We start from the raw sequence: 24,910 nt of genomic DNA, 5'->3' as shown, positions 1-24,910 counted from the left end.
GAATGACTCAGACCTCAGGTACTAGTGCTGGAGATGGAGCCTCTTTTTGAGAAAGGGCTGGAACCTCTTTGGCTGGAATCCCCTTCTTGCCTCACTACAGTGGATGCTGCTGCTTGGAGCTGCCTTCTCTTCTCCTACTAGCTTTGAGGGCTAGAATCTCCAAGAAGGCTCCTTCTGCCTTTCCATCAGCCCCAGAGAAGAGTGGGGAACTCAATACAAGTCAGACAGATGCCTCTGCTCTCTTCTGGGGCCTTCAGCTGAGCAAGAGATTTTGACTGTTACCATACGCACATTTAAACTGGAGGTTAGTTGCACTGAACTCCATAGGATTTACTTCTGAATAGACATGCATAGGAGCAGGGTGCTTTCCAGATTACACTCTGTTCAGCAGTAAAATGCTTCGGCTTGGCAGGTTCGTTTTGAAAACGTAAAGAGCTTGTGCAACCCTCCTAGAATGGGAAAATACAATAATATATTTGTGACACACATGCAACGCTGTAGGACTAAAATGGAAGGATGAAATCCGAAAGAAGGCATTGGCAGGGGCGTACCAAGGTAGGAGTGGGCCCAGGGATGAGATTTTAAAATGGGCCCCTCGCTGCCTTCCTCTCCTTCTCCTGGACCCATGACTCTGCTGCAGAAGAACATTAAAGAGACAACACAAACTGGCATCTGAATCCACTCCAAGATATATGGACCCAATGATGGGGAGTTGTTCTCAAACCCAACAAAACAATTTGCAAAATATGGGGAAGGCAACTTGTTGAAATTCGATGCTGCGTTTTTAGTATATTGGCTATTCACAGTAGAGGTTTTCCATGGTAAAATAACAAGCCTTAAAGAGCACTGCAAATTAATTTAACATTTTTATTTATTATGTATTTATTCAACTTTTATACTGCCCTTCCAAAATGGCTCCGGGAGGTTTACAATTAAAACATCCATACAATCCTGCAAACCAGTGCTTGGATGTGGTTCTTTCGGAGTTTTTCCAGCCTGTGGGTTGTCACCAAGTGACTCAGTTTGAAAGCCTTGACCCTTATTTCAAAACACAACCACACCACCTGAGATTTTGTGCTGACATACGTTTATAATAAAACTGCAATCCTGTGTACACTGACTGGGAAGTCAAGCATCTTTACACACACACACACACACACACACACACACACACACACACACACACACCATGGCACACTTGGGTTCTTGAGGGCACAAACAACAACTGAACTCACAATAATGTAATAATATTAAACAAGTATATTCATGCAAATATGCATTAGCAGAAACATTTCAACACACAATTTAACATATTCCCACATCCTGCATAATTCTTTATCCACTCCTCTCTCTGTCTCTAAACAATTGAATTCCTATTGAATATTTTGAATATTTGAATATTTAAACAATTGAATTCCTAACAATATAAAGATGTAAAAAAAAACCCTACACACAAGGTAATGGGTTTTTTTGAGCGAGGATGTGATAGACCTTGGAATTTTTGTTGTTTTTTAATGCAACTTGGGGGCTGGGTGGGAAAGAGACCCACTATTCAGAAAAGCAGAAGCTGCTTAGCTGCTCCCTCATGCCTCTCTCTCCTGGCTTGCACTCTTTCCCTCGTCATCGCTGAATGGAGTGTTTGGAAGGAAGGCATTTTCCCCCTCTCCCAGCTTCCCTCCTGCTTCTGCTGCTTTTGCTTTTTCACGACATTTGCAGAGTTCAGGAGTTTTGCAAGCACAGAGAGCAGACATTGGTACAAAAAAGGGAAACATACACAAGACAGACCCGATTTCCACAAGGGTGCTCCATTCTCCACACACCCAAACACATGAAACTCTTCCCCTTTCCCCTTTGAAGAGAGACAGTTTGCAAACTGAACTCCAAGCTCCATAAGTTGCAAAAAAACAAAAGCCAAAAACAGGGTGGGGTGGGGGCTTACTTGTTCATGCCTTCTTTGTGGTGTCTCCTGTCCTCTTCCACCTCCAGGTCCAGCCTGGGCAATAGAAGGCATATAGAACCGTCTCCCTCCCCCAACAGCAGGACAGAGCTCAGCAGCGATTCAAACAATTATTCTCAACTACCTCAGCCTGCCGGAAGTTTGCTTGTCTCTCTCCTTCCATCACCTCGGGCTCCCAGCAGCTCCCTCTCGCTCTCGCAAGCATGCTGCATGGGCCGGGAAGCAGGGAGAGATATGTCAGGCAGGCAGCTGCCTTTGCTCTCCCTTGCAGGCATACTGCATGGCAGAATTGAGAGGCCAAGGACTGGCCTTGGAGGGGCCCTCAGAGGCTGTGGGCCAGGAGACATTCATCTCCCTTTGCCTCATTAATGGTACGCCCCTGGACATCAGAAATGTGAATTAGGGGTGTGCACAAAACCCACTGGCCCAGTTTGCTTCGAAGCTGAACTCACCTCAAACCCAACCGAGCCAGTTTGGTCCAGCACCCCTCGAACCACCACCACCACCACCAGCCCGTTTGGTTCGGTCTGGGGGGATTCAGAAACCTTTTCAAGTATTAATTTCTTTTTTAACCTTAAAAGTGATTGTTGAGATGGCAGGGGGGTGAGTGGAGCTTCCCCCTCCCTCCTCCAGCCTTCAAGATGCCTCCCTCGGGCCTTTTAGGCCCATTTTTTGCCTGTTCAGGCCTTCCTAAAATGGCGTGGCAGCCAAAATGGCAGCCAATGTGCATGTGCAAATGGCCTCTGCGAGGCCTGGCATGGCCCATGGCCTCACAAAGGCCATTTGCACATGCGAGGTGGCCATTTTTGTTTTGGCAGCTATTTTTTTAATATATATTTTTAATGGCCACCATATATGAGCAAACGGCCCCTGTGGGCCATGCCAGGCATGCTTGGCGGCTGACGTTTTGGCCACCGTGCCGTTTTAGGAAGGCATGAAGGGGCCAAAAAACAGGCCTACAGGGCTCGAGGGGGGCATTTGACCTCTGCGCACCCATCCCCACCACCCCCTCGATGATCACTTTTAAGGTAAAAGAAATAAATTAAACTTGAAAATGTTCATGAACCACCACCGAACCATCGGGGTGGTTTGGTTCTAGGCAGAACCGAACTGGGGGTGTGTGGTCCAGGGGTTGAACCATCGAACCCCCAAACCCAAACCGCAAACCCCCAAACCTGTTTGCACATCCCTAATGTGAATGGCACCTTGCTGACAGCGGAAGGACAACGATGTCGAAATACAGGCAGTACGTAAGCACACTTAATGGACAGTAGTGACACTGTTGTAGCGTATCGTCTGGAAAGCGCACAGGCTATGAAAGTGGATCTTAAGCTCAGTCCATTCCTATGCATGTCTACTCAGAATGAAGTAAGTCCCATTCCGTTTGATGGCATTTACTCCTACATATATGTAGGCATTGGGTTAATGTTGTAGATTGCCGCTGTTTATAATCAGCACAAGTTCGGGAGTCAGGAAAAGCTCATTTGCAGGCTCGTTCTGGGAAATGGTGGGAGAGAGTGATCGATGGGAGAGAGTGATCGTAATCTGCTCTAGCAACTCCACTGTTTTGTCCTCCATTTCCCAACTTTATTGCACATTAGAGAAAGGTTTTATTTAAAAAACTAAAGAACAAAACAATACCAAACTGCCCAAGGAGTCCCCTGTTGCGACTTCCCACATCAGCACCTCAAAGCTGGCAAGCCTCTATTGAAAAATAATTGTGGAAGAGACATTGCAGGACATATAGTGGCCACCAGGACCAGGAAATGGCAGAGCATCATAATCAACCACATTGTCATAAAGCCACTCCTCATGCGCCAAGTGAGTGAATGAAAGATAGTGATTCTGAAGGGAAGGGCTAGTGTGGGAGCAATCAAAGATGAGATGTTATGCAACCCATGCAGCTCTGAGAATATTCCTTTCATTTATACCTTGCCCAGCTGAATATATCCTCGTCTTCAGAGGATTCTTCATCGTGCATTTTGTCCACCATGCTCTTTTTCCGTACTTCATCCAGAGGCTGGTACATATCCTTGAGCCAAAGAGGCTTATCGAGCACTGAAGAACCTGCACTGGAAGACTGAGCAGAAGAAGGGGATGTGTCAGTGGGTCACAACAAACCAACTTCAGGCTTTGGGGTTGATATCATGCCATTATTTAGAGGTTTTCTAGATGATAGTAAAATATGCTACAAACCGAGCTTGCAAATGAATATAAGCTGAGAGTTTACAGAGAATCCAGAGCCTCCTGCAGATTGTTGCTTTTTTCTTCTGGGTTCTGATGGGGAGGTCACATGGGAAGAAGGCTGCTGGTGCAATTTTCACTGCGCCCCCTGCTGGCCACCTCTTGCTTCTCGTTATTAATCCACCCCTTCTCAAATTTATTTTCTGGTGAATGTGAGCTAATCACAAAAAGCAAGGAGTGGCCAACAGCGGGGTGCAGCAAAAATTGCACCAAGGGCCTTCTTCCCATGTGACCTCCCTATCAGATCCCTGGAGAAAAAGCAGCACCAATCTTGGGGAGGGTCTGGATTCTCTGTAAACTCTTGGCTTGTATTTATTCGCAAATTCTATATGTAGCATCTTTTACTGACGTCTAGAAAACATCCTAGCTATATGATAGTAACGCCCACCATTTCTTTACATTAGAATGCCAAAGAGAAAAACCCAGAATGGGGCCATACAGATGAAGAAACATGGCTATGTGGGAAGGAGGATGAGTCTTAATCACTGGGACAAGAAGCAGGTTTAGTTCTCATCATAAAATAGTTTAGAAATGCACATAAAATTCACTTTCACAGAAAAGTCAATGGAAGATAGCCTCCTACAGAGAAAGGTAAAGTGAGGAATACTGCTGTGGTGAAGACAAAAATCTCTGTTTCTAAAATTTCTGTTTGGCTACTTGAAAATCATATGAGGGACAGTGAAGGGAAATTAACATGGTGTAGAGTTGTTGGTTTTTTATATCAATAACTTGCAAAATCAGATCATATAACGCAAAATTAGATCTCAATCTATTTAGGGCATCAGGAACATTTCTACGGTATTTATTATTATTTTTAGAGAAACCCTCCCACAAATTTTAGGCAAATGTGGGAACATTTGCATGGGATACTTTTTCAGATAAATTTCAACAAACGTTTCCAGAAAATCCATATTCCTGTTGATGACTGGAGAACATAAGCTATCTCCTTACCTGTTCTGCTCCTTTCTTCTTTCTGCCCAGAAACGTCCTTTGAAGGAGAATAAAAAGAAGAAATTAACACTAGGGGTGTGCACGGAACCGCGGAGCTGTGGTCCGGCACTGGGGTGGGGGGTTCCACTAAGGGCGGGGGGGGGCTTTACTTACCCCTCCTGCCCTTTCCACTTTTTGCGCTGTAAATATCCCAAAAAATCCAGGCGGCAGGAGAAGGCTTCACTTTCGCAGACGGCAGGGAAGGGCCAGGCGGGAGTATGTCTCGCTGTCGCCCGCGCGCTTATAGAGAGCGCAGCCGGTCCGGGCGAGATTTAAGGGGGCGAAAGGGGGCTTCAGCAGCAGCAACAGGTGGCTTCAAAGGGGCGGCAGGGAAGTACCCTGCCGCCCGATTGTTTACACACGGAGGAGCGCCGCCGCCGGACCCATCGTAGTGGATAGAAGTGAGCGGCGAGGAATCCTGCCGCCGGGATTTTTTGGGATATTTACAGCGCAAAAAGTGGAAAGGGTGGGAGGGGTAAGTAAAGCCCCCCCCCCCGCCCTTAGTGGAACTCCCCACCCTATCCCTCCCGAACCAAAACCACCCCATGTCCGGACCGGTTCGGAGGCCAGTAGAATGGTCTCCGAACCGGTCCGTGCACACTCCTAAATAACACCCAGGCCTGATCATTTGCCTTGGAATGCTCGGAGATGGAGGAGGGAGAGAATGGAACAAACGGAAACGTTATCGCAAAGAAATGGGTGATACGTGATTTTTAGTGGTATTCACAGTTGGTGTACCAATTTTTCCCACACATGAAAAAGGTTGTGGAAATTGCACAGATGGGATAGATTTGTACACTGAAATGTCAAAAATGGAAAAGGCAAAATGACAATAGGAGGAGAGGTTTTGGAATATGAAGGCTGGGGAGTGTGTGGTTAGATGAATAGGCCAGAGGCTTATGCAGCATACAGAAGCTCTGCCCATTAAACACTGGAGGATTTGGCAGATGCTATTCGCATACTTTCAACTTTTCATCTACTGCCTTATGGGCTAAATAATTCTTTTGTTTTTTAACATGGAAGTGGACACCCAAATCCTGCATTTGAGACCAGGTCCTGTGTCTAGAATCCCAAGACTGCAGAATCACAGAAGACCAGGCATTCCTGAACAAGGCTTACCGTTTTTCTTGAGGGGTGCCATGCTTAGCTGCAGAACGCTGAGAGCAGATCTGTTTGTCAAGAAAAAGAGAGGAAAGATCATGAGCAACCAACCACCACGTAAAGATTTCCTGCATCTGTCCAGAGCCAATGATTTGGGTGGACAACCAAGACATGGGTTTGTAAGCATTCCTATAATTATAGTCCTCCAAAAAAAGAGAGGTGTTGGAGCTCATTGTTGCTTGGATCTCCCAACTCTAATCCCTGTTGTGAGGACATGCCTGTGGTTATTCAGGGGCGAGGGAAAGACACTGAACGTGCTCAGAGGCCCTACTGTCTTTGCACGCTTCAGATCTGAGCTCTGGGATTAGAAACAGCAGCTGAGTCCACCAGAGGATGAGGTAGGATGAACTCTGGCTCAATTTAAAGCTCTCTACAAAGCATGAGTATTTGGCACATCCAATGTGATAGTAGTTCTTCCTCAGCTAATAATTATTATCACTGCAGTCACTGAAATAGCAAACAACAGCTTTTTGCCAGAGCCATATTCTGGGATTCCCTGGCTTCCAATCTGCAAGGTGGGACAAAGAGAAGGAAAATGGAAAATAGGCTTTTTTGTGTTTCTACTTTTTCTCTCCTCAGAATAAAAAAAAGACCACTTGTATTGCTCTCTGTTGAGTTTGCTCTCATATGGGCATATGCAATTGTCTTATACCAAGTCAAACATTGGTCCATTCAGCCCAGTACTGTCTACTCCATTTTACAGCTGCTCTCAGCCCTGAAGCCTTAACTAAGATGCTAGAGATTAAACCTGAGCTCTCCTGAATGCAAGACATGGGGAATTGCCAAACAGAACCACTCTATTTGAAATTGAAGTTCACACAATTTCTCCACGGGGTGATCTGCCGAGTTTGTTGGCCATCGTGCAATTTCACAGCATGACCTGCTGACCATCTGCTACCAATCTATGACGGAAATCAAGTCTTTTGAGACCATCACAGATTGGCAGCAAATGGCCAGCAGGTGGTGCTGTGAAATTGTGTGATGGTTAGTGACATCATCTGAAGGCATCATGCAGAAGTGGTAAGAACCTCCATTTTCAAACACAATATTTCTTCATCTGGAAACACCCATGATCTGCCTCTCAGCCACATGCTTCCTCTCAGATGCAGCCACAGGGTGTTTGCAGGCCCTAGAGAATGAACTTTTTGGCCTCTGTTTTCCTTATTAAATGTCATAACGAATAATTAAGAATCTTCTTTGCTCCAGCACCACAGTTTGTAACCTGCACCTGAGCTCCTCTGTTTCTGCTAATTTCCTGTTGCTGTTGTTTAATTTTAATTTGTTCCTCTTCATCATCCATTAGTCACTATGTTGCTATGTTAGAAAAACAGGTATACATGAAAAAGGCTTAAGATTTGCATTCCTTCTTAGAATACCTCTCAAACCAAAGTTCAAAAGCAAATACTGAACATTTACAAAATCCTACAATCCAGGATAAAGATAGATGTTAGATTTTTTTTTTCTGATTCCAGAGAGCTGAAAGTGGTATGATTGAGCCATTGTCATTCATGCTGTGCAAAGTCATTTTTATGGCACAGTGTCTTCTTTGGTCAAATAGGTTTTGCAGGTGTTTATAGTTCAAGGTGCAAAAATCGCCCCCATTCAAGGGAGGTATTTGTGAGTGTGAGAAAGGGAGAGCGAATGAGCGAGAGAGAGCATGAGAGCACACAGGCCATGTGGATTCTTTCATTCCACCTTGAGTTCTCTTCAAAACCATATTATCAGCTTTCTAGTATGTGCAAAAACCTCATTCCACTCTACTTTGTCCCTTTCAACCCAGATCAACCTGACTCTGCCTCTCCTTGCCTTTGATTTCTTGCTTCTTTACATGCTGTGGCCCTTGGCTGCAGGCCATATCCACAGATGCTGATCCCTTGAGCCAATTTGCACCTACCCAGTCACAGCTGAGTGGCCCACTAACCACTTTCAGCCATTTTCCAGGAAGGAGTCAAACCAAAACTCAACCTAAACTGAAAAACGGGTTCAGAATTGTGTTCAGTGTACCAAAACTGCACCCAAATCTAAACTCTTGGTTGCCTTGAACTGGAGCCAAACCCCTTATCACAAAAAGTGGCAACTAGTTTATTTATTTATTTAACATAATTCTATACTGCCCCAAACTTGTGACTCTGGGTGGTTTACAATTAAAATCATTTAGAAATTAAATCAATTAAACAATTAAAATCATTTAAACATTAAAATCATTTAAACATTAAAATCATTAACATTAAAATCATTTAAAATTCCCATTAAAAATATTAAAACTATAAATCTAACTAAAAACCTGGGCGAATAAATATGTCTTCACAGTGACTTTTTAAAAGTTGCCAGAGATGGGGCGGCTCTTATTTCAACAAAAGGCTTTTGGTTAAAAAAAAAGTGGCTAAATAATGCGGTTCAAAACAACCTATTTAATTGTGCGTTTTATATTTTATTTTCCTGTTCTTTTAATCCTGTTCCATGTATTTTGTTTGTAAAAACCATTAACAGAAATGAAAAATTCTGTTAAAATTTTAAATATACATTAAAAAGATTATATATATATATGTAAAAAATATATCATTCACACAACCACTGTGGTAGGGGATGGGGAGGGCGGCGGGAGCGGCAGGATCACAACTACCTTTCCCTGCACAACCTCCATTCCCTCCCAGGCTCACCATTCATCTGCCTGTCCACATGACCGCCACTGCAATGAGCAGTGCAGCAATCTGGAGGCTGGGAAAGCAAAACCTGGCCTCCAGGAATTCCACAGTGCACCACACGAGCAGCACTGTGCATTGAGAAACTCTAGAGGCTGGCTTGTTCCTTCCCTTGGTGTCTATCATTAAAATGGTTGCCAGCAGCCTGAAAGGAGCTGTCAGCAGCCCAGCTGCCCACATGACCAGATGGTGAGGGAGGAGGGTGCATGGACACCCTCCTACCTCACCTGGACTACCCAGTCGAGGACTGCTGAGATTGGGACCGATCCTGGTGCTTCTCATGAGCAGCTCTACCCAGGTTGGGCTGCACTGGCCCAGCTAGAGCTGGTCGTAAGAATGACCTCATTGTTTCTCAAGTGATATCATGGTACTTATTTTACAGATACAAGTGAGAGTTTGATATTCTTATTCTGCATGAGAGTTTGACATTATTCTGCATGAAATATATTCTGCAAAAACGGTTTGGTATTTTCTGCATGAAATAAATTTAAATTGATTCAAAACCAATTCAAATTGACCGAATCAGTTACCAAACCACTTTTTAAAGGCAGTGTCTTGATCAGAACTGCGTTTATTGAAATTTTAAAATAAAGCATGAACAACAAACCCAAATGTTTAATAGGCTGACTCTATGCTTTCAAGAAGCCAGTGCCAGGTGAACTCCCATTGCCTCCCATTGTTCACACCCAGTGAGCAGCTTTGGAGCCACATCCAGGTCAGCTGATTGTTGCCCAAGCTCCCGACAACCCATTAGTAGTCTTGACAACCCCTCAGGCTTGACAAGGTTTGCCTCTTACCTCAGATTTCCCCAGTTTTCTTGGACTTCCTGTGGCCAAGTTGGAGACATTCTTCATAGACAAGAAGTATGACTTCCACAAGGCGGAGTTATCCATGAGGTTTTCTCTCTCACTGAATAGTTTCATGAGGAGACCTGTTCTGGAGATGAACTTAGCACAGGCCAGCTGGACCCTGGACACTGTGCAGTCCATTTTGAGGATACGGAGTGTGTGGGATATGAGGTTCCTCACTGGTGTGTTTGGGATAAGGGGTGATAGCCGCTTGTTCAGCTCAGCTTCAAAAAGGTCCCCTTGAAGCAAGTAGTCATCATCAGTGGGCAAGATGTTCAGCTTGTGGCGAGCAGTGGTCTTCAGTTCATGATGCTCCCAGTGTGTCTCATGGGACAATGTTATATCAGGGGAGATTTCGTTTAAGGAGGCCTCTGTGTCATCTCCTGGGATTTGGGGTGCCTCTGCGTTATCTCCTGGGATTTGGGGCACACCACCTTCCTGAGTTCCATGCATGAGCTGGTTGAGCAGCGCCTCCTTTGCCATTAATGGTGCATTATCTGATGTCTGCTCTGAGTTTCCTTCACTAGGTTCATTTTTGGAAGAGCCGGACGTACCTTCCAGCAGCAAACTCTGACTAGTAGGACTAGTGGTGCTAGTGGTAGTAGTTGTGGTAGTAGTGGGGGTGGTAGTGGGGGTGGTAGTGGTACTGGGAGCCGCTGTTTCTTCCTCATGCAGAGAGTGGTCTTGATGGCTTGACTCATTGAAATGTTTCAGAATGATAAGTACTCGGCCAGTCAAGTCAGCAGCGTCATTATCCACCATGATGGAAGCTGTCAAAAAGGGGAAGCTAGTTGTGAACTGCATAACAGACCACTTCCAAGCAGACCGGCGTGCTATTTGGCGAGGTTCCCCTTGCCTGCCCCTTTTATCTTCCATAACTTGTTCTGTAAGAGCCATCTGGAGCAAATTGGCCAGCATGTACAGCTTTTTCAGTTCAGACGTGTCATTCCACTTGATTTGCAGGACCTCTTCAGGTTTCAGCTTACCTAATTCCTGGACCGATTTCAAAAGGTGTGGGTTGAGTTCACCTAAATTGGTGTTTCTCTGCCTCACGGTGACCTTCATTGTTATGTTGCTGTGTAAAAGTTTCTCAGGCACAATGTTCAGTGTACTGCTGGCATTCAGCTTCCTGATTTCCAACGCCTTCATGACTTCTTTTTGCATCCTGTTCAAAGCCTCATCTTTCTCTGCTCAGAAAAAAGAAGAAAGGAACATTATCATCCAAAGTCCAGAGGCACTTGATGCTCAGATTAGCACGTTGCAAGAAGAGAAGTTGTAAAGGGACAAATGTATTAGTGCATATCATCCTGTCAATTACATGCAGAGCAAGGATGCAACAGTTAGCAAGAAAACAAACTAACAGGATTTCCCAACAAATTGCATCGGTGCAGCAGGGAATTGCAATTTGTGATCTCTGTGTGCTTGCTTCTGCACCCGGCTAAGTGACTCCCAAATTCCAAAAAAGGTGCCTTCTGTGAGAATGTCCAGGTTGCAGTCTTAGTGTGCACATAGGGTACTTTCCAGACACAATCAACTGTGTGATGCTGAAAGCTTCTGCATAAGTTCAGAGTGGGTTCTTACTGATAGTACAAATGTTCCCAATAGCTTCTAAACTGCTTTCTATGAAGATCTTATTCTCTGACTACACACTGATCAAAGACCTTGCACTATTTTCTCAGCAGCACCTGCCAGCCAATGCTTGCAGTCACCACATAGTAAAAGAATGGAATGCAAGTGCTGGCCAACAGGTGGCGCTGAGAAAATAGCACAAGGTCTGTGATCAGTGTGTGGCCAGAGAATAAAAAACAGCTAAGTAGCAGCATGGAAGCCTATGGGAGTATGTGTAGTCAGTAAGAATCCACTTAAACGTGTAGCATTTATTGCTGCTGGAAGCAGCATAAATCTCAGCTTTATTTGTTTTAAAGGAAGTTTCTAGCTGTTTGAAAATCTATAAGTGTGACTGGCAAAATCACAACAAAGAGCCTTGTAGCTCCATTAACACAATGTCCAGAGAGAGAGAGAGAGAGAGAGAGAGAGAGAGAGAGAGAGAGCGCCACCTGCCATCTCTTCCCCAATTGTTCATTCTGTCTCTCAACAGCATAGTGGGGAAGACGCTTTTCTCTCCGGGAAAAGAGAGAACAGGAGTGTGGTCAAAGGAACCAGAGAGACCAGGGCACCCAGGGCTGTAGTTTCATGGATCCTGGTCCAACAAAAGCAATACGCATGTGACTGCTGAATCAAGCAGCATGGCCAATGTGGACGGAGGTAGAACATGCATAGGGATACTGAGCAGCAAAGAAACATGTGCCTTGACAGCAGACCAGACAGCAGCGATATAGGAAGATGCTGAAAGGCATCATTTCATCCTGCAGGAGAGATGGCCCTGGTAAACCCCTCCTGTATTCTACCAATTAAAACCACACGGCTCTGAGGTCTCCAGGAGTCAACACTGACTTGACGGAGCAACTTTACGTTTACTTTACAGCTGCTGGTTAGGATGAAGCTCTCCTGCCCAGATATCGCTTAGCAGATTATCACTCCTCACCCCACACCTTGTTTTTTAATGACACATGATCAGTAAGTGGGAGCGTGGAAGGTTACAGAATATAGGTAGGATGCTTCTCTGACCCAAGGAGTGATCATGTGAGCTGCCCTAATATCTGTTCACCCTTCAGTTCTTCAGTAAGTATTAACAAATTTGTTTGCTTGTTTTAATAACAACTTACTCTTGCTCTCTGGAGTAAGATTACTGGTTTGGCAATCGAAGATGAAAAATAATTAGAGTCCCAGGCAGCTGACACCCCCCAGAAAAGGATAGTAAGGGCCTCTAGAAAGCATTGCCCTTACACTTTCAGAGGTCACTCTGCACAAAACACAAGGAGGAAAGATACATATTTTTTACCAAGGGAAGAACTCCCGAAATCAAAGCAGACCTGTAAAGGTCCAACAATTATTTTATCTCCAAAAGGAGACATTCGCAGATCTGCTTTAATTTTTATGCAGTTATGGTCATTGCCATGTGAGGTGTTCTTTATTAGTACATTCTGCCAATGAGCTCATTTTGCAACATTTCTTTTTCTGCTTAGAGGGAAAATTGTGAAATGCTCTTTAACCAGGGGTGTAGCAAGGTTGGAGTGGGCCCAGAGACAAGATTTTAAAATGCCCCCCCTCACTGAAGCTCAGCTCATGAAGTAAAGAAATCTTAAATGAGGCTAAATAGTGGTAACAAAAAGCATAGTAAAATGTATATATGTCCCACAAAAGAACACCATCCTCAATTATTTTTAAAAAGGTTTTGTAAATTGTGGACAATACAAGTCATGTAATGGTACTAGAGAAAGACATGCTGTTCTGGTAGCTCCAGATATTAACACTCACATCAGTTTCGGAGGATGAATACAACTGAAGGAAGCCCGGGCGGGTGCGTGGCTGGGGGAGTCAGTCATGTGACTTGCCTCTGGGCCCCCACCCAAGGCAATGGGTCCCCAGACAACTGTCTCCCTTTGCCCTTCTATAGTTATTCCCCTGTCTTTAACATTCAAACAATACAGAATTTCATAAACTACTGCTGGCCTACCGCAGAGAGATTCGTTCGTGGTACATGTGTCGGTGCAGTCCAACTTAATCGTATCAGACAAAACTTCAGTGTCATCCTTCATACCGCAAAGACAGCAGCACATCTTGTTAGGCAAGATGCTGTGGAGGAAAAAGACAGAACTCCTCACAACTTCTTGGCATTTCTTGCAGAAGAGGACCGTAACCAGCAACCCCCACACCAAATCCAGTCCTTTCAGGAGGGTGCCATGCCAACCCACACGTTTGGGCCTCTCCACATATCCTCTTCCCCACATCTCTTCAGAAAATGGTTCTAACTCCAAACTACCCTATGAAGGGATATTCCCATCTCCATATACTGAAGAAGATGCAGCTGACTTTGCTGTGAGGGAGATAATTGATATTACCTTCCTCCCTTTGCTGTGAGGGAGATAATATTCTCCCTTTGCTGTGAGAGATAATAATTTCTGATGAAATATTTACTTGACGAAGAAGTACGAAGCTGCTTTATACTGTGGCAAATCTTTGGCCCCTTGAGTTCAGTGCTTTCTAACTCTAACTGGCAATGGTTTTTCAGTGCTTCAGATGGAGGTCTATCCTAGCTCTGTTCCCTGAGATTATTTAAACTGGAAGTGCCAGAGAGTGAATTTGGGACCCCACATGTGCAAAGCTCTGTCATTAAGCTATGGCCCCACTCCATTTGTGTTTGAGTGCTGGTGAGGGAAAGCACACAGCCTGTGAAGGAGAAGAATGAAGGAACCCTTTTTTAATGAAGAGATATTTCCAGAGAAGACAGAACTGGGAGATGTCTCAACATGATGCCCAAAGATACTCATTACTTTAGCTAAGTGGTTTTCAAACTTTTTACCATCAGGGAATCTTTTCCGATTTTTTGTCTGCAACAGACTCCCTGCATATCTGCCACTTCCTGTGTGTTGCAGAGGATTCTGGGGAATGTTCCTGCACTCCTTCAACCCACACAGGGTGCTGGCCAGGGCTGTTGCCCGCACCATTGGTCCACACAAACTGAGCGTACAGCTTAGAACACACCCAACAATCCTGTAGCTCCATATTTCAGGGGGAAGTTTGGTAGTGGTAGACAAGCTTCAGGCAGTGATGTCATTGCAAATTCAGAAGTGCAGGCACTCTCCATGACAGCCCCCATGGCCACGCACACACCAACAGTCAGAGAAGCCGGGAAGTACCTACACTCCGTCCCTGCGCGTCCCCCCTCCACTATACCTCTGGCTTCAGGGAAGCTTGTCTCTCATTTCTGACCACCTCGCTGAGAAGCCCCTGTCAAGTTTCTGAGGAATGCCTGATCTCTAAACTACCACTCTAGCATGACTTCCATTCCCACAGCAAAACTTGATAGCATGTTGGGCAAGAAGTGTGGATTGGCTAACAACTTGCTAGCAGTGTGAGTATTGGTAAGCCGTCCTCCTCACAGGAAAAACTACAGCCTCTGAAGTCGCCCCATCTACCTACTTAGAGGGCTGAGGAGTAGGAGGGGGTTAGAACAAGGCTGACTCCCCATTTCCAGTTGTCTCTTTTCTTCTCTCGTTTGGCAACCAGAAAAGGAAAAGGGTTGTAGATAGTACTTACAGAGTCTTCAATTGCAGGGATGACTGGAGCAGGGCCTCCAGTATCTTTGGGGTCATTTCTGTGGAACTAAGGTCTCTGAAATAAGGACAGAGAATTTTTGCAATGCCAATGCCAGATATCATGAGATACAAAAGAGAAAGAGAAAGCCAGTGTGGTGTAGCAGAAGTAATGTCTAGGGAGTCTCAATTTCATGAAGCTTGTTGGGTTTGCTGCTTTGGAACCACACAACTCCACATCAGGCAGAATGGAAAAGGGAGAAAGCATCATGGCTTAGCTCTGGAGTCTTAGCCCTGGAGTACTGTTTAGTCAACAGTACTAAAGAAAAGAGTGCTTCAAAGCACATGCAGAGTGTATTTTTCTCACCACTGAGTAACTAGTTTCAGCCTGCCCTGAAATCATGCCTCCGACCAGCAAGCTGGATCTCCAGTACCAAATGCATGAGGGCTGATCTAGTTTATTCAGTGATGACACAAAAGCAGCCTGCACATGATCAAAGGAGCTTACTTCGTTATCATTAATTCTTACATTCCAGACACAAAATCTTGGCTCAAAACAAACTTGGCAATCTGCACATACTCCAAGAAACTCGCTTCTTCTTTTAATTATATCACACATTTTAGAGTTGAAGTCCTGCATTAAAAACAGGATACAGGGAAATGCCCTATACTCTGCATATACTCAGAGGTACTTTCACATAGTCAGAAATGTACCCTCAGATTTTACCATGACAAAAAAAAATATGGGAAAGGTCTGATGAGTTCTTCTGGACCACACAGTGGCCCTGAAGAGGAGTGTCTGTCCAAGATGCAGAAAAATCAGTGATCATGGTAATAACTAATTCATTTCAGGTACTTACAGAAGTTTCAGTGAGGGAAGCTTGTAAAATCAGGTATCATCAATGACTTTCAGCGGATTATGGTTGAGAACCCTGCAGTGGGGAGGAATTAGACCCACTGGTTACAAGCTTAGCAAAATGCAGGAAGAAGCTCCAGCAGCCAGGGGCGGATTAAGCTATATGCAGCCCATAGGTGACCAGAGATTTGCCACTCCAGCAAGGGTTCCCCTTTACAAGTAAAGGGCTTGGTGGGGGGGGGGGGAGGAATTAAATCGACTTTAAAAACATTTTCAGCCCATTTCAGGCCTTGCATGCGTGTGCGCAGAGGCCCCCAAACCGGACGTGCCACTTGGGAGGTAGGTGGGCCTGTGGGAGGAGCTCTCACTGCCATCTCCGCCACCATCCTGCCACATGCACCTACGAAGACAGCCTGACAACCTGCCATGATTTGGGAGGCAGGCAGGCCCACTAGGAGCTCTTGCTGCCTTCACACAGCGGTGGTTTAAAAAGTTTTCATAGATTCAACGTTCCCCTGCCCCCCAAGTGCACGTGGCAGATTAATGCGTAGGCAAATTTGCTGCTCCTCAAAATTTGCCGCCATCGGCAAGTGCCTACTTTGCCTGTGTGTTAATCCACCACTGCCAGCAGGTTACAAATGGCAGGCTAGTCCAAGATACAGTATGTTGCCCTGCCCCAATTAGATGCACTGTGCAGATCAAATGTCTCTCCCCAGTATCTTCAGAGACGTTGGGGGGCAAATAGCAAGTGTGTGTGTGTGTGTGTGTGTGTGCATAGGTGGAACTAGGGGGGGCGCCATGCCAGTTCCTGCCACCCCCACCCCACGGCCCACCTGCCCAGCCCCAGGGCCCCCCAGCCACTTGCCTCCAGCTCTGCTGATCGGCAAAGAGGCCTAGGATCGGCAAGGCCAGCAAACTGCAGAGCTCTTCTCTCCCCGCCTCTCAGCTGATCGGCGGGTGGGCGGGGCTTCCAGAGAGGCCTCCCAGTAGGCCTCCCTGAAGCCTGAACTCGAGTAGGCCCCAAGCAAGGAGGGAGGAAGCAGGCAGCAGACCCTCTGCCCAGACCAGCCCATCCAGAACAGCTATTGCTAGGTAGGCTGTGAATTCCTTTTTGTGGTTACCCCCATATATAGGGATCTGCTTGCCATAGGGCTTCGATATGGGGGGGTGGGGCGAGACTGGGAAGTCTCTGAATATTTAATTTAAAACAGACTGGAAAATGTGCTGGCTTTAAAAACAAAAACTATCTAAAAAGGCCTATAAGTGGCTTGTTTCATGTCAGAAAATTACAAACACTTCTGGAACAAGTATATTTTATTTATTTTCATTCATTCATTCATAAATGCACTTATGTTCAAGTTGTTTTGCAATCCAGAAGGTCTGAGTGAGAACTGTGAAGCATGTGTTGTGATTTTATTTTATTTTATTTTATTTTATTTTTCTTGTGTGTGAACTGCTCCCCAATAACTTGCAGGGACTTCAGGGTCAATCTGGCCAACATGTGAATGCAGCACCTCCATTCCAGAGGAGATGTGTGTTAAAGGGCTTTAAAAGCCTGGTGTGAAAAACCTCCTGGAATCAAACTTGACTGAATTTGTTCAGAATTCTGAGAAAACAAACATAGGCTCACCCTGCATGGTTGAAAGTCTCCTTTGCTAATCTGCAGTGAGGGGTTCATTTTAATAATTAGTGTTGCTAGTGTGTTTTAGGCATTAAAAGTAGCACAAATATATAGTACTCAGTGTATATCACTATATACTGTGAAGTGTGCATGTGTCTATTCAGTGAAATGTATTTCCAGACAGCATACTTATTTTGAAATATCAGACTTAAATCCTTGGGATGTGTGGAGGCCCTGGACTTTGAGGGGCTGGGGGCCCATTTTAAAATCTCATCTTGGCCCATTCCAACCTTGCTATGCCCCTGGCGGTCACTACACATGGGTTTCTGCACAACACCTGCACAGAAGAAACTTCCATGTAGAAAATGTGTCTCTTGTAAATGGACCCTGAATTTTCCATCCTTGACTGGGATATTTGAGAGTTAGAGTCAATAATCAAAGAACAGCACACTGCTTGTGACAGGAAGAGGCAAATTACAACGATTTCTTAGTTTGGCAGGGGCTGGTTTTGGCCCTGGCAGAACTTGGCTGTCTTGCTGCTGTTTCAACTGCCTCTGTCTAGTGTGGCAAACTAATGTATCCTCCTCCCTCTTGATGTCAAAGTAAGCACTGGTGTGGTGAATGCACATATACCCCATCATGAGCCAACAGTCATCATAAGACAAAGGCTGGCAGGAATCATTTACCCCCCCACCACCACCACCACCTTCTTCTTCCCCTATTTTGCTAGTGGCTATTTGGGCAGGTGATCCTCTAAGACAAAGTCATGTTTTTTTAAAAAGAATAAGATGAGAAAGAGAAAATGACATTTGGAATCCTCGCATAACTCCTCACTGTTCTAAGTCTTTTACAGAGATGGCTCATGTTTTCAGGTTTTGATCAACAACCATGTCTAGATGGTACAGTGTTCCTTTTAACAAGGATTTCCAGATATTGTTGACTACAAGTCCCATCATTCCTGTTTGGACAGGGGCGCAATTTCAGTGCTTGCCCTAGGCGCTATTTTCCCTAGTTACGCCTCTGTATGCACCTCTCCCTCACACTTTTCAAGCGGGCTGCTGCAGCTGAAAAGACTGTATACAGCAGCAACTGAGGAAGCCTGTGGACTACTGATGGGAGAGGGGAGACGTTGCTGAAGGCTTCAACGATTCCCCCCATCAGCAAAGACAAAAACCATAGTGCCATAGTGTGTTTGTGCTCCTATGCACCAACACACACACACACACACACCCCACCCAGGACCTCCTCTGAGGCACTTTTGTTCTCCTCCAGAGCCCTCCCCCCACCATACACTCACCTTCTCAAGGAGGAAATGGGATGGGGGAGGTGAGAGTGCTTGGCTCAATGGAGACATAGATTCCTTGATTCTCGCAGCAGCCTCTCTGAGCAGCAGCCAGACAGTAGCCATGTAGAGGCCACCCTGTTGCTCAGGCTGCCTGTGCCATTGCACAATTTGGGTCATTGAAAATTCACTACTGATTGAGCTGATCTATAGACACATCTTGGGTTTCCTTCATTAATCTGAATTGGCATTAGCAATCTATAGAACTGAATCAAACGTTCTCAAAGTACAGGCCAGCAACATTCTTAGAAGCCAGGCTTAAATAATATCTAGGGTTAGACAGATGTCAAGTTGATGCCAGAAGATAATTCTTTATTTTGTGCAGAACATCCAACACATTTCAACTGTAGGTCTTCCTCAGGGGTACAAAAACAAATAATGGCTGCATTAGCATGTAATGTGAAACTGGAGTTTAAGGGACCAGAGGTTCCCAACCCTGTACATCCAAATGCAGGAAACTCTGGTTCTGCGAGGAGAGAGACCTGAGGTTTGCTTTTTAAAACTCTGATTTGTACACTCAGGCTGTAGTGATGAGTTTCTTCACCCTAGCCTGAGGTTGAACAGAGCCTGTGTTATGTCCAAATGCAGAATAGCAGGCTGCGTTCCTTGTAACCTCAGGGAGGAAGCTCCTTCCTTTCTCCAGCCATGATTGGCTGTGTGGGCTGTTCTTCCTTCATGCAAGAAGGAAGCCCGCACAGCCAGTTCGCCTCCTCTCTGCATTCTAGCTCTCTGCAGACGCCCTGCTCTCCATAATGTTCCAAATCGGACAGGAGGGCTGGAGTGGGGTGGGGAATGGAACCACGGGTCCATTGGACCCATGGTCCCACATTATATGTTAATTGGGCCAATGTGTATGATAAAAATGGATAATAAAATGAATGCAAACTGCTAAAACAAGTAATAGACCTTAAAATAAAATATAAATCATGTAATTGATAACTGCGACGGGTTATTTCTGCTTGGTAGTGGATAGCCGATTCCCATACATACCAAGAGGAGACTGAAAGATCAAAGAAGCTTTGTTATTTCTGCAGAATAAACAAAGCGACCGTCAAGGGGATCGCTCCCCAAAACAAGATGGACCCAAGATGGTTTCCGTCCAAAGCATTTATACATGAATTGATACATCTGAATACATCATCATTCACAACAAGCCAGCCAGGCAGTCCGGCAGTACAACTCCGGCTTACAATACTACCATTGTTAAAGGAGTGTTTATGCAGCCTCTAGGAGGCAGTTCAGATACCAGCACCAGCACCTCTCCTGACCAGTAGGCCAGAACAAAGCAAGGCATAGAGAATCCATACTATGTTGCAAGTTACAAGGTCTTCAAGGCACAGTGTCTGAGAACCAAAGCATACTGAGCAGATTCTTTCCCACTGACATACATTCAGGAATACAAGATGGAGGGGACTCTTGCTCTCTTCAGCTACCATCAAAAAGGTGTAGCAAGAGCTCAGTTCTCCATTAACTATATACCCTAGGATCAATACATATAGATCAATATGAAATGCTTAGATTCACAGGGAACATAATCTATATATTTATTTCTCCTACGCATACCCATCGCTAATTCCATGCATGGCAGCTCTCGCAAGAGTTTACAAGGAGCTGCCGGACTAGTGACGGGGACGAAACTAGGGATGAGGAGGCGGCGGCGGGCTGGGCTGGCCACTGGGAACAGGAGGTGGCGACGGGCCAGCTCTCCGGCCGGCACGCCAGCCAGAAAACGCCAGGCGGGGTGGGGGCAGAAGAAGCGGGCTGCTCCTGCTAGTGGGCGGCCGGCGGGAGCAGGGAGCAGCGGCCCAGTCTGGCCGCCAAGAGCAGCAGGCGGCAGTGGCAGGCTGGCCACCGAGAGTAGGCGGCAGCGGCCCGGCCCAGCCACTGGGACTTGGCGGGCCGGCGGGCGGGAGGTGGTTGCAGGCCGGCTTTCTGGCCAGCCCGCCAGCCAGAAAGGGCCAAGCAGCGCGTGGGGGAGGGGGGAGCAGGCAGGCGATGAAGCAGGCCGGCGGAAGCGCAGATGGTCTGAGCCCGGCCCAGCTAGTATTGCATAAATAGCTCAACATCTATAGTGTTCTCATTATTTTATATGGGGTATATTATGTATGCCTTTCTTACTTTATGGGTCTCTGTTGTTGTTGTTTTTGTAGTTTGGTGATTTTACTCAAATCACCTTTTAAAAGTTGTTTTATAGAAATGAAAGCCAGCTAAATTTGTTTTGTAGCTGAATGACATTTCCTCATTATCTACCCAGAATTCAACTTGAGTCTGACAGTGGCGCAGAATTAGGCCAGATTTTATACAGGGATTTTCTTCCAAAGCAGTGGGGCACTTTGATGTTATTGCAAGTATGATGGCTAACAATGAAAAATCACTGTCTGTGTATGTCTACACTTGTCATTTGACATGATTTCTCTGTAGCTGCATCAAGTTTGAATCAGCCCTGGGTTGTATCTCTCTCAAGACTTACGAATCCCAGGGCAAATGCATCAAGTCACTAAGATTTTTTTAAAGATAGTATAATTGCACTTGAACTGTCATTACACTTGACGGGAAATTTGTTCTGTTGGAACATCGTCACAATTACTTAAACTGCTGTGACACGCCTTTGCCTGGAGGCTAATACTTACTTTCGGGCAAGTAATAGCCTGGAAGCTGAATCTGTTCTCCTGGGGCTTACCATTTGTCCCCCAGCGGATTCCCAGTTGGGCAGAAAAATCCAATGGTCCCAATACGTGGGCAGTCCACTAAACTAAGTACAGTGCTGAGAAAAAGTTTGTGAACCCCAATAACAAGAATCACACTGCAAGGTCTTACCATGATACCCTTGCATAACTGAAACCAGTCTTTCTTAATGCAATAAAAGGGCATGAATTAAACAATGCTGTATTTCTTGAGACACAATAATGTACAAAGTGGGAACAATGAAACTAATTCAGGATCAGTCTGTGAGATAGTAAGTGAACCCCTAGTGCTGTTAGAACAGTTAAGGGGCTATCAGGTGCCTAACTAATTGGGTTGGGTAACAAGCAAACAATCCTGCAGAGGAAAGCTGCATGGCAACATTTGGGCATCCTCTCCTATATAAAGGTCCTAAAAGTCCAGAGTTAGGTTTGTACCATGACAGTCAGTGGGAACTCATCATGCCACGATCAAAAGAAATTCCAGAGGACCTACGAAAAGTGGGGTTGCGGCTCATTTGTCTGGTCAGTGTTACAAAGCCATTTCTAAGCATTTGAAGTTCAATCCATCCACTGTCAGACAGGTAGTGGAAAAAGCTGAAGACCTCAGTGATTCTACCCAGGAACAGACGTCCTGCCAACATCATCCCAAGATCAACCGAGAAAATCATCCATAAAGTCACAAGGAACCCCAGACTAACATCTCAAGATCTGCAGGGCTCTCTCTGTGTGGCTGATGTGAGGGTTCATGAGAGGATTCATCAGGAAAAAACTGAATGGGAATGGTGTTCATGGGAGGATAGCGTGGTGGTGGAGGCATTATGGTTTGGGCTGCTTTGCTGCATCAGTACCTAGACGGCTCGCCATCTTTTATAAATGTTTCCCTTGTAAACACGAAAAAATCTTATGCTGATTTAACTAAGATTTTATTCAGAAGCAACTCCATTTTTATCCTTCTCCTTTCTCTTCCTTTTCTTTCTGACTCCTCCTCCCCACACTCTCTACAGGATCCTCACTGGGACAAATGACCAATCAACAAAACACAAAGGTTTTGCGTTTAACTAGAAAGAATACAGCACCATCATTGAGGGAACCATGAATTCAGCTGCAGATCAGAAAATTCTAGAGCACAATGTCAGGCCATCTGTCTGTGAACTGAAGCTGAACCAAAAGTGGGTCATGCAGCAAGAAAATGACCCTAAACATTCAAGTAGGTTACCACAGAATGATTGAAGAAAAAGAGATTTCATTGAGTTGGAGTGGCCAACTCAAAATACCAACCCAAACCCTCTTTAAATGTTGTGGCAAGACCTGAAGCAAGCTGTTCATGCATGAAAGCCCTCAAAAGTCACATTGCTGAAACAGTTTTTGATAGAAGAATGGGCCCGGATTCCTCCAAACCGATGTGAGAGACTGATCTCCAATTACAGGAAACGTTTTGTTGCAGTTATTGCTGCTCGAGGAGGTGCCACCAGTTACTGAGTGAAGGGTTCACATACTTTTCCACACAAGGATGTTTGTTGTTGAATCTTTCTTTTGGAGGAATATTCAAAATATATCCTTTTTGCCTGAGTTACTTATTCAATGGGGTTGCCTTTCTCTCTTATCAGGGTTTAGCTTGGGATCTAATAATGTTTGAATAAGAATTGTGCCAACATACAGACCATCCTAGGGGGCTGACAAACATTTCCACAGCACTGTATTTTTCTTGCATGGGTAAGGTATCTACTTTCTCTTTATAAATCTGAAAAAAATATGTTGTTGATGTCATTAGTTGTTGTTTTTAATTATGTCCAATCTATGATGGACATAAACTTGACTGAAGTCAGAGGATGGACAGGTATTTCAGTGGTTACTAATCTGAGGTCTATAAGCCACCTCCAACCTAAGAAGCCTCTAAATACCAGTTGCAGGGGAGCAACAGCAGGAGAGGGCATACCCTCACCTCTTGCCTTTGGGGTCGGCTTCTCGGAGGCTACTGTGTGAAAGGGTGCAGGACTGGATGGGCCTTGGGCCTGATCCAGCAGGGCTGTTCTGACATTCGAATGTTCATTATTCTATTGTTTTAAAAACTATAAGCAACTTTACAGTATGGAAATGAAGACAGAGAGGCAAAGGGGTGGAGAGAATCAATGGAAGAGGAAGAATGACAATTTAGTGATCTCACGTCTTCATGAGTATTTTTCCAGTATTTGGGGCTGTATAGTTTTCATATGTGACAATCCAGTGATTGAGTCTGTTCTATGAATAACCTGCACTGCCTGTTGAATAATTACCCTTTCTCTTGTTCTACTATGTGTAGTTGAGTCTAAATATTTGTAAAAATATTTGTCGTCTTCAGTAGATATTTCAGTAGTCCTCAATGACAAACAGCATTAAATATTTCTGTAGAAATACTATCTGATTGAATTCAAATATTAAAATTTAAATTGTGATTATTTTTGTCTCTATATGTTTATCATTCATATGTACATGGAGAGGTAAGGAGAAAGCCGGTAAGAGAAAGAAGTACAACTTACAAAACGTTTTCTGCTGAGTGGAACTTTAGAATTTCCATTGATTTTCTTTTCAGCTTACCTCTATAAAACGTTATTAATGATGGCCTTCTTGTGTGTAGATTTTATTCTTTGTAGAAATATAGGGATTCATCCTTTCATTCATCTCAGTTGCCTGGTCCCAAGATAGATATCTGTCATTGATAAAAAGAAGGGCAAAGATAGAGGAAGTCATTCATTCCCATAGGCAGTGCATACACATCTCTTTCAAACAGGACAAACCTGTCCACATTAACCAGTTGCCGTTTCTGTGTAATTTCTGCAGCGATTCATCATTTTCAATTATCTGACCTACAGACAGGTATATTTTCTTTGCTAAAGCAAAGATAAAAATTCTAAGTTCACATACCCACAAACGACAATGGTCTCTTTCATATTAAACAGGACAAACCCATTTGTATCATCAATCTGTGTTTCCCATGTAAAATCTGCTGCTCTTATCTATTGTATGGTAGTCACCACAGAGGGTGGAGTCACCTCCAAGTGGAAAGACATTACTAGTGGATCATGCAACATGTCAAGGTAAAGTGTGCCGTTGAGTTGATTGCTGGCGACCACAGAGCCCTGTGGTTTACTTTGGTAGAATACAGGAGAGGTTTACTATTGCCATCTCCTGTGCAGTATGAGATGATGCCTTTCAGCATCTTCCTATATCATTGCTGCTCGATATAGGTGTTTCCCATAGTCTGAGAAACAAACCAGCGGGGATTCGAACGGGCAACCAGTGGTTTGCTTGTCAAGTCATTTCCCTGCTGCACCATTAAGTGGCAGGGCAACATGTAGGTCCAGGTTTTTGT

At 44.8% G+C, this 24,910-nt stretch overlaps 1 protein-coding gene and 1 long non-coding RNA gene across 8 annotated transcripts in view; one reads left to right on the top strand and one right to left on the bottom strand.

Moving 5' to 3' along the window:
• Nucleotides 1–24,910, bottom strand: part of LOC128330119 (leucine-rich repeat-containing protein 37A-like) — a 39,537-nt gene that overhangs the window by 14,004 nt on the left and 623 nt on the right. For 3 of the 7 annotated variants that reach the window (XM_053262447.1, XM_053262445.1, XM_053262451.1), the window contains exons 2-9: nt 24,136–24,247; nt 15,919–15,990; nt 15,063–15,137; nt 13,480–13,598; nt 9,852–11,089; nt 6,311–6,360; nt 5,153–5,189; nt 3,889–4,037 (exon numbers count right to left, since the gene is read on the bottom strand). In XM_053262447.1, coding sequence (XP_053118422.1) covers nt 3,889–4,037; nt 5,153–5,189; nt 6,311–6,360; nt 9,852–11,089; nt 13,480–13,598; nt 15,063–15,118 — 1,649 coding nt within the window. In that variant the 5' untranslated portion in view covers nt 15,119–15,137; nt 15,919–15,990; nt 24,136–24,247. Of the gene's footprint in view, nt 1–3,888; nt 4,038–5,152; nt 5,190–6,310; nt 6,361–9,851; nt 11,090–12,628; nt 12,766–13,479; nt 13,599–15,062; nt 15,138–15,918; nt 15,991–16,512; nt 16,720–16,779; nt 16,847–24,135; nt 24,248–24,910 lie in introns of those variants that run through there. The other 4 variants (XM_053262446.1, XM_053262448.1, XM_053262449.1 and 1 more) reach the window with 4 other exon arrangements.
• Nucleotides 16,881–23,996, top strand: LOC128330121 (uncharacterized). The gene is made up of 2 exons (XR_008309966.1): nt 16,881–17,006; nt 22,566–23,996. It is a non-coding gene; the product is annotated as an uncharacterized LOC128330121 (long non-coding RNA).

This window comes from Hemicordylus capensis, chromosome 6 (genome assembly GCF_027244095.1).
Source record: "Hemicordylus capensis ecotype Gifberg chromosome 6, rHemCap1.1.pri, whole genome shotgun sequence".
Taxonomy (NCBI): domain Eukaryota; kingdom Metazoa; phylum Chordata; class Lepidosauria; order Squamata; family Cordylidae; genus Hemicordylus; species Hemicordylus capensis.
Note: the sequence above shows the minus strand (reverse complement) of the source record. Positions and strands in the feature narration are given on the sequence as shown.